Raw genomic sequence first — 11,535 nt, 5'->3', positions numbered from 1 at the left:
GCCCCTCTGTGCTCCCAGACACACCACCGAGCCAAACTGGAGTTCCTCATCTCCCCAGCCCTAAACTCCTCAGCCTATGGACCCAACTCCGTTCCCAGCTCCCTGTGACCCAGCAGTGTCTGGATGTCCAGGAGTTTGGGAGACCCTGCCCCTGAGCTCCTCATCACAGGCTGTGGACACCCTCCCCGCATCCCCATGCTATGTTCTGACTCCTTTGTGTGGTTTCCAGTGGCGACTGGACGCCTGGGAGTCAGGGAACCTTAGCTTTGGCCTCCCACATCTCCTGAGTGGTGCATTGGTGCTTCCCTCAGCCTAGCACCTGACAGTGGTGCAGGGTAAATGCAGTCTAGCGCTTTGGAGTCTAGCGCTTTGGAGTCTAGGGCTTTGCAGGCTAGTTCTTTGCAGTCTAGTGCTTTGCAGGCTAGTGCTTTGCAGTCTAGTCTAGTGCTTTGCAGGCTAGCTCTTTGCAGTCTAGTGTTTTGCAGGCTAGCGCTTTGCAGTCTAGTGTTTTGCAGTCTAGTGCTTTGCAGGCTAGCGCTTTGCGGGCTAGCGCTTTGTAGGCTAGTGCTTTGCAGTCTAGTGCTTTGCAGGCTAGCTCTTTGCAGTCTAGTGCTTTGCAGGCTAGCACTTTGCAGTCTAGTCTAGTGCTTTGCAGGCTAGCGCTTTGCAGTCTAGTGCTTTGCAGACTAGCTCTTTGCAGTCTAGTGCTTTGCAGGCTAGCGCTTTGCAGTCTAGTCTAGTGCTTTGCAGGCTAGCTCTTTGCAGGCTAGTGCTTTACAGTCTAGTCAAGTGCTTTGCAGGCTAGCTCTTTGCAGGCTAGTGCTTTGCAGGCTAGTCAAGTGCTTTGCAGGCTAGCTCTTTGCACTCTAGTGCTTTGCAGGCTAGCGCTTTGCAGTCTAGTCTAGTGCTTTGCAGGCTAGCTCTTTGCAGGCTAGTGCTTTGCAGTCTAGTCAAGTGCTTTGCAGGCTAGCTCTTTGCAGTCTAGTGCTTTGCAGGCTAGCGCTTTGCAGTCTAGTCAAGTGCTTTGCAGGCTAGCTCTTTGCAGGCTAGTGCTTTGCAGGCTAGCGCTTTGCGTTTTGTCTGCGCAGCAGCTTTCCCACACTCTGTCCAAGGGGCAAAACACAAGAACCACAGCTTACACCAATAGCGTATGCTCTAAGAGCAAGAATTGACAAATGGGACCTCATAAAATTACAAAGTTTCTGTAAGGCAAAGGACACCATCAAGAGGACAAATCGGCAACCAACAAATTGGGAAAAGATCTTCACCAATCCTACATCAGATAGAGGGCTAATATCCAATATATATAAAGAACTCAAGAAGTTAGACTCCAGAAAACCAAACAACCCTATTAAAAAATGGGGTACAGAGTTAAACAAAGAATTCTCACCTGAAGAACTTCGGATGGCGGAGAAGCATCTTAAAAAATGCTCAACTTCATTAGTCATTAGGGAAATGCAAATCGAAACAACCCTAAGATTTCATCTTACACCAGTCAGAATGGCTAAGATTAAAAATTCAGGAGACAGCAGGTGTTGGAGAGGGTGTGGAGAAAGAGGAACACTCCTCCACTGCTGGTGGGGTTGCAAATTGGTACAACCACTCTGGAAATCAGTCTGGCGGTTCCTTCGAAAACTGGGCACCTCACTTCCAGAAGATCCTGCTATACCACTCCTGGGCATATACCCAGAAGACTCCCCACCATGTAATAAGGATACATGCTCTACTATGTTCATAGCAGCCCTATTTATAATTGCCAGATGCTGGAAAGAACCCAGGTATCCCTCAACAGAAGAGTGGATGCAAAAAATGTGGTATATATACACAGTGGAGTACTATTCAGCCATTAGAAACAATGAATTCATGAAATTCTTAGGCAAATGGATGGAGCTAGAGAATATCATACTAAGTGAGGTAACCCAGACTCAAAAGGTGAATCATGGTATGCCCTCACTAATAAGTGGATATTAACCTAGAAAACTGGAATACCCAAAACATAATCCACACATCAAATGAGGTACAAGAAGAAAGGAGGAGTGGCCCCTGGTTCTGGAAAGACTCAGTGAAACAGTATTCGGCAAAACCAGAACGGGGAAGTGGGAAGGGGTGGGTGGGAGGACAGGGGAAGAGAAGGGGGCTTACGGGACTTTCGGGGAGTGGGGGGGCTAGAAAAGGGAAATCATTTGAAATGTAAATAAATTATATTGAATAAAAAAATTAAAACAGAAAAAAAAAAGAACCACAGCTTAAATTTGTTTTTAAACCCAAAGGTTTTTCTTTCTTCTTTGTTTATAATAGATAGCTTTTCTGGGTATAGTAGTCTGGGCTTATATCTGGCTTGTCAGAGCTTGTTAAACAGTAGTCCATGCTCTTGGCTTTCAAAGACTATTGAACAAGTCAGGTTTTATGTTAATGGGCCTCTCTTTAATATATGCTCTTTCCCCTTGCAGCTTTTAATACCCTGTCTTTGTTTTATTTTATACATTTATTGTATTCATTATTACGTGTCATTAGGGGGTTTCTTTTCTGGCACGCTCTATTTGGTGTTCTGCATGCCCCTCCCACCTTGACAGGCACCCCTTTATGTAGCTTTGGATATTTTTTTTTCTACAATTTTGTTTAAAGTATTTCGTTTAAAATATTTTAAATATTTGTTTAAATATTTCTGTACCTATGACCTGGGTACCTTCTTCCTTTATACCTATTATTTGTAGATTTGGTCTTTTTATAGTTTACCAAGTTTTGTGGGTGCTTTTTCCCTGGAATTTTAGATTTAACGTGTCCTTCAGTCGACTTCTACTTTCAGACTTGAAATTCTTTCTTCATTCAGTCTGTTAGTAAGTTTGTTTGTTTATTTGTTTATTTATTTATTTATTCACTTTACATCTCTACTGTAGCCTGGCCTCTCCTCCCAGTTCCTCCCTCACAGAGCTCCTCCCCTCATCCTCCCTCCCCTTCATCTCTGTGGGCATGGTTTTCCTCTCAGGTTAAGTTTGGCTTCCTGAGTTTTTCCTTTTGAGTTTTATTTCAGTTAGACTTTTCTTTAACGATTCTGTTTCTTTGCTAAATTATATTTTTGTATCTTGAATTATTTTCATTATTTTATTCAATTATGTGTGTTTCAGAGTCTTAATTCAAGCATGTATTCATACCTTCTGTAAGGTCCTGGAACACATTTGTACTTGCTATTCTTGTCTTTCATCTAACTCAGGAAGTTGAATCAAAAGCTTTTCTCAAGGGTAGAGTTTATAATTGCATGCTGGCTTCTGGGGGAGGTGTAGTATCTCATGTTTGTCTTTGTGATGGGATCTAGGCAGCTGGAATTATGACATTTGTGGTGTTTCTTGGTGTGGATATCTGGTCTTACTTTCTTTGATGGGTGTTTGAGTCTTTGTTTGCTGTTACTCAAGTGTATCAGGTTGTGACCAACTGATTAATGCTTGGTTTTCAGTCTTGGGCACACTTAGGGATTCAGGTTCAACTGGTCTCAGATTGGTGAGGTGATCCTACGGTGACTGAAGTTCTGATCAGAACAACTTGTACAAACTCCAGCTTGTCTCAGATTGGTGAGGTAAGTAGCTTGGCTGGAGTTCTGGTTGGAAAACTGAGTTCAAATTCTAAGCAATCCCAGGACAGTTTCGTTGAAGAAGTAGGTGATATGTAAACAGAAAGGGGGTGAAGACTGACTCTGGGTGTCTTAAGTAGGTCTTAGCCTCCATGCAGTCCTGGTGCTCAGTGGTTGAAACTGGGGAGGAAGAGATGGGTGAACTGGGTCTTGAAGTCTTAGCTTGAAGAGGGGGATGTGGTAGGTGAGCAGGGAGTGGTCTTTCTTGCTTCTTTACCTTTCAATATGAGGTTTTCCTATTCTCTCTGGAAAACCTTCAACTCATTCTTAGACCAACTCCAATGTTACTGATACTGTGAGAGATTATCTTCCTTAATACTACTAACATGTCAAAGCCTATTTAATAAGAGCAAAGAAAAAATGACCTATAAAACAATATCATTTATGCTTGGTAAGATATTGTATTGTATATATTTTGTGTGTTTGATAAGTGCTACTCTTTGACTTGTCATATTATTGATATATAACAAAATATTTCATTATGGCATTTTCATATGTGCAGTGTATATAGTTTGTCTTGATCATATATATTCATGGCATTAAATACTCTTGTCACCCTCTCATACTCCCTAATCCCCGTTCTCTTCAAAACTGGTCCTCCTTCTACTTACATACTCTCTTATTTATGATGACACAATGAGTTTAATTAGACTTTGTTGCAAAAGCATGAGTCAGGGGTCACTTAGAGGAACACGGACAACTTACCAGTGGCTATGCCGTTCCCGGGTATTTTGGGGGAACTCCAGAGACCCTGGAAGATTCCCGTCTGAATTTCGGAGAGGACATGGTAGTTCTACTGAATTGGAGAACTTATACACCCTCCTGGCCATCTGGTTTTCTGATCTGGTTCTGTCCGATTCAGTGGTGGTGAATACTTGTCAGTTTTGTGTGTCTCTGTCTACAGTTTGACCACTAGACAGGTGCCGCAGTTTGTTTTCTGTCTGTCTCACTGTGTGTCAAAGTCTGAGTCTATAAGCCTTTCTGAAAATTTCGGTTTTGCTTGCAAGCTTCTGGTGTGGTGCGTTTGACTGGCAGCTGCTAGATTCGAGACCGTGAGGATCTGGAGGAAGCTTTAGACCTGGGAGAGAGCTGAATAAGGCTCTCCTCCATCTGTAAACAGCAAGTCAGTAATGATGGAAGCCATGCTTTGCTGAAATATGTTTTATTTGATCCCTGCTATGTGTGAAGGGATGCCTGGTGTCTGAAACTGGGCCCCTCTAGGGGCAAATTGTGTGATTTTCCTTGCTCTATCTTCTTGAATCTAGAGGCCTGATGGTGGCAGGGTCAGGCTGTCTATGTGGTGTTGTTTTGTATCGTGTTTTGTGTTCTTGGACTTAGACAGACGATATTATTTTGACTTTGACTGAAAAGCAACTCTGTGGCGTCAAAATCAGGTCACATGACTCAAGCACGCCAACTTAGAACAAAAGGAGAGACAAAATACTTGGGCTCTGACACCCCCTGAAAAGGAAAACAAGTCTTAACAAGACGCTCAATGTGGTAGGTGTGAGAATTTTGGGTTTAAGTTGGTACAAATGGTTTATTTCTTTTATTTTAACTTGTTTAAATTGTTATGATCGATGTGATGTTAAACTTTGTGGTTATATTGTTCCTCTGGGAGAAAGGTCAAAATAAGGGAGACCTCCAGAAGACTAGATTCTAAAATATTAAGTGAAAAAAATCTGTCTTTGTGATACTAAAATCTTTATAATTGTTATTAAGTTCAAGGCATAAGTTCTTATTTGATACAGTTTTTATTTTGATAAAAAATCAAGGCTTTCATTGGTATAAATACTAAATTTGAAAGTACAGGATTTACACCCAGTTCTTTGTTATTATTACTGATCTGAGATGTTTAAGCCTATGAGTTTAGGGCTAAATAGAAATATAAGGCTCTGAGTTTATTGTTAGGGTGTCTTCTAGGTTTTAATCAGAAATAGCGGAAGATAGTTTAATAGACAACAGTCCACATTACTTTACATAGATAGTTGGTTTTCAAAACGTCAAAAATCCATGGTATATGATGTTTATGTCTTAAAAGCTATGTTAAGCTTTCTCTATATTTTCAGTTAATATTGGTCACTCTTAGATTTCTGATGGGGTTGAAGACTGTTAGTCTCACAGACAGCCCAAGCTGTTTAATCTTGAGAAAGCTGATATAACTTTAAATAAATGATTTTCAAGTGACATAAAATTTAAAGCCAGGACATGAGTCAATTCTTACAATGTTAATTCTTAAGTGTTAATTCTGACAGCCTTTTTAAGATAATACAGATGAAAAGGGTTCTGTTTAATTGACTAGGTGTTATGTCTATCTTATAGTTTATAATTTACAAAATGGTAATAATTATGCTCAATTGATATTTAGAGAGGACCACAGAGTGGAGCAGGAGAGGACCTGAGACCACCTATCCTGATACCATGGTAGCTCTCTCACTAAGGGCACATTTCCCAAGAGACTAATTAATCTCTTTGAGACTGTTTTATTTGTAATACAGGAAGCCAAAAAGATTACCCCCTCAGACAAAAGATAAGAGGCATCTGACAGACCAACACCAGACTCCATTGGCAGGTCTCGAGGGCATGGCAGCCCACGAATTTGACCAAGGTATGTGATGTTAAGCAGGGACCAGATGAGTCACCTACAGCTTTTCTAGAGCAGCTCATAGAGGCATTCTGCCAATATACATGCTATGAATCCAGGGGCTTGGAATATAAAGCTACTATGACAATGGCTCTTATAGACAGGGCTAGTGGAGATATCAGGAAAGAGCTTCAGAGGCTAGAGGGATTTCAGGTTGCTGAGAAAGTCTGTAGAAGGATTTATTAGTGTAGGTTATTGGGGAAGTCTGTAGAGAGATTTAGTAGTTTGCTGAGACAGGGAGACAGAGGAGGAGAAGAAACGGAGAAAAAGAAAGAAAATGACAGAGAAGCAAGGAAGCTACAGAGAATCCTGGATATAATAGTTAAAAAAAGCAGAAAAGGGAGACAGAAAAGGACCAATGTGCATACTATAAAGAAAGAGGCCACTGAGCCAGAGTGTGCCCTAAGAAATAGAAGTCGGGAGCAGGAATTCCCAGGTCTTGGGAAAAGTGCCCCCAAATGGCAAACCCAGGTGTTAGCCCTGGGTAAAGACAGCGACTAGGGGAGATGGGTTTTCTGACTACCTCCCCCAACCCAGGATAACTGTGGGAGTGAAAGAGAAACCCACTCAGTTCTTGGTGGACACAGGGGCTCAACACTCGGTCTTCTAAGCCAATGGAGTCGTTTCCAAGAAAAGATCTTGGATCCAAGAAGCCCCTGGCACCAAACTGTATTCACGGGCTACCTGAGAACAGCAGACCTAGGGATGGGATGGGTAGCCCATTCATTTAGGGTCACCCCAGACTGTTCCTACTCTGTTGGAATAAGACATACTCTCTAAAATGGGGAGGGGGGCAGATATGCTTCCTGCCCAATGGGCTGCAGCTTACTGGCCCAAAAAGAGAGACTGACCCTTGCTGAAAGTTGCTACAGACTGGAGCAGTTTTCTCCATGATGGAAGCAGGTGCTGCTATGGTGGACGGCACAAATGTCATCTGGGTAGAAGAATCTTTACCCCCTGGCATGTCAATGCAGAAAGTGGAGCTCGTTGCCCTCACCAAGACCTTGGAACTTGGAACCAGCAAGAAAATCAACAGCCACATGGATAACAGGTATGCCTTTGCCATAGCCCATGCCCACAGAGATATATGCCAAGAGGACTGCTCACATCAGAGGAAACCAACAGGAAATCTAGGACCTCTTAGATGTCCTAATGAAGTCAGCCACTGTGAGTATACACTGTCCAGGACGTGCAAAGGGAAAAGACTCAATGGGCAATAGCCAAGCAGAGCAAGTGGCTCCAGGAATGGATATGCAGGAGCCTATACTGATTATGGGTCTGTAAGAGACACCCATTGGGAAAAGGGACAAAATTAAGGAACAGCCTTACTTAAAAAAGAACTGAGATTGCTAGCCACCCTACCAACTATTACCAAGAGAGGGTGCACACAAGAATGGAGAACTAAGAAAGTAAGCCAAAGACTCACTAGGTCAAATGCACAGATGGGCTCATTTAGGGGATTAAAAAAAAACTGTCCTGGCAGTTAAGGGACCAAATATATATATTTATGACTCAGGTTTTAGGCTAGAGAGATAATTAATAGAACAGTATAAGATATGCCAGCAAGTAAATGCTTATGCAGTAAAGAGTAAACAGGGCAAAAGACCTAGAAGAGAACAGCCTAGAGTTTATTAAGAGATTTTATAAAAGCTACGGCAGGAGAATATGGTTATAAAATATCTTATAGCATTTATAGATACTTTTATCTAGATGAGTTGAAGAAGGAAACAGCTGCCAAGGTTAGAAGAAATTTTTCCAAGTTTCAGAGTGCCCAAGGTAATTAGATCAGACAATGGTTCTGTTTTTGTTTCTAAGGTAAGTCAGAAATTGACAGAGATATTGGAGACTAATTGGAAACATTATTGGATGTACTGTCCTCAGGGCTCAAGGCAGGTAGAGAGAATAAACAAAACACTATGAGAGACCTTAACTAAATTGACCTTGGAGACTGGCTCAGGCTGGGTGGTGCCTCTCCCCTTGTTTCTGAAGAGCCCCTACCATTTTAACCTGACCCCCCTAGAGATCCTCTTTGATACCCCAACTCCTTTGGTGTCCATGGGGCCCTCCCAGGAGGTGTCCTACTATATATAATTTGCCTTAAATGCTCCAGGCATGCCAGAGACTCCTTACTGCTTCCAGATAGGTGACTGGATCTGTATAAGAAGGCTTCAGGAACTGTTGCTGGAACCCTGAAGAAAGACCACAGAGATTGGTATTAATGATTAGAATAGCTCTCCTACCCTTTTTGCTTCAGGCTTTTGTTCTCTAGGCTCAAGGCCCTCGAGTGGGTGAGGCAGCAAGTGTGGAAGCAGCTCTGGGAGGCCTACTCAAGAGAAGTCCAACATCGCTTCCAATTTGGAGATTCGGTCTACATTAGACATCACTGCGCAGAAAATCTTGAATCTCGGTGGAAAAGCCCTTATCTTGTACTCTTGACCATCCTGCTTTCTGCTTTGATGAGACCCTTTGTAATTTTACTCCTTTTGCTTACAATTGGAACCTGTGTGACTAACTGGTTCATAGCTTTTATTAGGGAAACATATAAGTGCTGTGCAGATTCTTATGCTAAGCCAACAATATCAGAGATTAGGGCAGGACAATCCAGAATATATAGAGTCAGAGATTTAGTTCTATAGTTCTAAGATTAGAACTATTAACAAGAGAAGGAGTGGGGAATGAGGGACCCCCCCCCCCCAACTCAATGTTTTTAGACCTCTAAACAACTAGCCCAGCACAGAGTAACTTGTTTTTCTGTTTTCAGCTCAAGAAAGATAGAGCCCACCCTGTTCTAGTTCCAATGTTTAACTATACAGTGCCCCAAGGACATTTGGTCCAGATAATCTCTAACTTTCCTTACTTCCTCATTCTGTACTTCCCTATTCTGTGCATGTTTGTCCTCCACCCCTTGCCTTGTGAATTGTGTCCTCCAACCCTTATCTTGTGATTTTTCCCCTTTAAATACCCCTGACTTCAGTTGCACGGGGTCCTCAATCCTCTACCCCTGCGTGGTGTATGGCTGTGGAACCCAGAATTCTGGAATAAAGAAATCCTCATGCTATTGCATCGAGACGTTTCCCGCAAGTGATTTGGGTGTTGCCTTCTGAGGCGTGGGGTGCTGGGGCACCCTCGGTTTTTGGGGGTCTTCACAGCCTGTACAGCTTTATCTAGAACTATGATGGCTTAGATAACCAGGAGCTTCCATCTCATTTCCAACGGGATTCCTTTATCCACTGCAACCAAAGCATGTGACATAATAGGATCTCACTATCTAGTTGTGTTGGACAGCCAAGAGTAGTGGCGGTAGTCTATATTATTTTGGGGGCCTCATAGACCTTCCTAACCAACAACTCACAGGGAAGTAGACCACTCCTTAGACTGCACCTGGAAGCAGATGAATATTATTCTTCTCAGGCCTGTACTGAAGGCTGAAAATGGGCATATAAGAGAAAGTAGAAAGTTCAAGTTGGAATGAGCCTGAAAGTTTGATTTAGAACCAATGAAAGTTGTCACTGTAACTTTAATTGACACTATCCTCAAAGATCAGAATAATCTCAAGATGATGGGATATATTTCAGAATTTCCCATGAAAATGATGCTGTTTCTTTCTTTATGTATTTTATTTATTTATTTATTTTTTGTGGTGAAGACCAGAAGCAATTTGAGGAGGAAAGGATTTATTTCATCTTACACTTCCAGGTAATAGTTCATTATCGAGGAAAGCCAAAACAGGAACTCAAACAGGATAAGGACCTGGAGGCAGGAGCTGAGGTAGAAGCTATGGAGGAGTGCTGCTTACTGACATGCTCCTCATGACTTTCTCATCCTGCTTTCTCCTACCACCCAGGGCCACCGTCCAGAGATGGACCCTCCTACATCAGTCAAGGCATGCATCACAGAGTGACCTACAGGCTAATCTTAAAGAGGCATTTTCTCAATTATGACATATATATATATGTTTGGGTCAAGTTGATCCAAAGCAGCCAGGGCAAATGGTCCCCTTAAAAGGGCACTGGGATTGATACTTTTTTTCTGAAGAAACTTTCCCTTCCATTTCTATAGGATTCCTAACTTGAGGCAGTTTATTTATCTTCTGGTTGGAAAAACCTCTGACCTCCATCAATTGCCTTCACTTTACAAGCAAGAAAACAGAGGTTAAGTGTCTTCAAGACTCTGTGGCTAGTGAATAGAAGAGCTACCTTTCTGCAAGAAAACAGAAGTTGGTACATAGAAATAAAAGCTTACCTGGCCCTGACGACAGAGAGAGAGAGAGAGAGAGATAGAGAGAGAGAGAGAGAGAGAGAGAGAGAGAGAGAGAGAGAGAGGGAGAGAGAGAGAAGAATGCTGATGGCATTGGGGTTTCTATTATGTAACTTTACATACTGGTCAGAATATTTATAGGCCCATGAACCACCCCCAGCTTAACATGACTGATTCTCTTTTATTCATGGAAGATGGATGAAATCCAGGAAAGAACCTAAGACTTCACATGTAGGAAGGCACATTTTTCCTCATTCATTTATGGTATGTCTACTTTGTGTATTTTCTATATGAGGTAAAGTTTCAGACACTAGAGAACTTTACCTAGAAAATGTAAACAAGACAGGCATCTCCTGTACTTAAGGAGTTTCCATTCCTTAAAAGGGAGTGATTAATCATGAATTACACAATTCATGTCTTAGTTTTAATTTTTTGTGTGTTCATGCCTTAATTTTAAATTTTTTTGTATATCTATGTATAAGCATGTGTGCATAAGAACACACACCCACAAAATCCAGAGGATGTCCCTTTCCCTGGACCCAGAGTTACAATAGTTGTGAGCCACTTGACATGGGTGCTGGGAGCCAAACTTGTGTGCTTTGCAAGTACTGTAGGCATTCTTAACCACTGAACCATGTCTCCAACATCATGCTCCATAGTCTTTGATAGCTGTTATAATAAAGTTTAGGGTCCCATGAAATCATAAAACAGTTCATGTTTTGGTTTTGCGAATGGAAGAATCCTTTCTTGAAGAAATGGTATTTTAGCCACATTATATGAATTGAAGCTAGCCATAGGAAGTGAAGAGTTACAAGAATTTTCCAGACTATATATGTGATATATCCCATTTAGATAGAGTATGGCTTAATTACAGTCTGGAAGGAGTTGAATGACTGGATAGCAGGGGCATTAGCAGTGGGAAATTTTAGTTTGGGTAGGTATTGAGTTAAGCCTTTGATGTACCAGGTATCCATGAGGCAAGGAACAATGACCATACTGGGAGTTTTCT

General features: G+C 41.9%; 1 protein-coding gene across 2 annotated transcripts; it reads left to right on the top strand.

The window, feature by feature from the left end:
- The first annotated feature begins 4,437 nt into the window (after window positions 1-4,437).
- On the top strand, window positions 4,438-9,314 carry LOC127680968 (uncharacterized). 2 transcript variants are annotated; one of them, XM_052176804.1, is made up of 5 exons: window positions 4,438-4,545; window positions 5,020-5,125; window positions 6,124-6,233; window positions 7,173-7,320; window positions 8,524-9,314. In XM_052176804.1, exons 2-5 carry the CDS (start codon window positions 5,121-5,123, stop codon window positions 8,903-8,905), a joined length of 645 nt encoding a protein of 214 aa, XP_052032764.1. In that variant the 5' UTR covers window positions 4,438-4,545; window positions 5,020-5,120; the 3' UTR covers window positions 8,906-9,314. The 2 variants fall into 2 exon arrangements, with proteins under 2 accessions (XP_052032764.1, XP_052032765.1); XM_052176805.1 differs by having other exon boundaries at window positions 4,438-5,125; window positions 8,539-9,314.
- The last annotated feature ends 2,221 nt before the right edge of the window (window positions 9,315-11,535 follow it).

Source organism: Apodemus sylvaticus, chromosome 3 (assembly GCF_947179515.1).
Source record: "Apodemus sylvaticus chromosome 3, mApoSyl1.1, whole genome shotgun sequence".
NCBI classification, from domain to species: Eukaryota; Metazoa; Chordata; class Mammalia; order Rodentia; family Muridae; genus Apodemus; species Apodemus sylvaticus.
The sequence above is the reverse complement of the archived record's forward strand: the minus strand, read 5'-3'. Positions and strand labels throughout refer to the sequence as shown.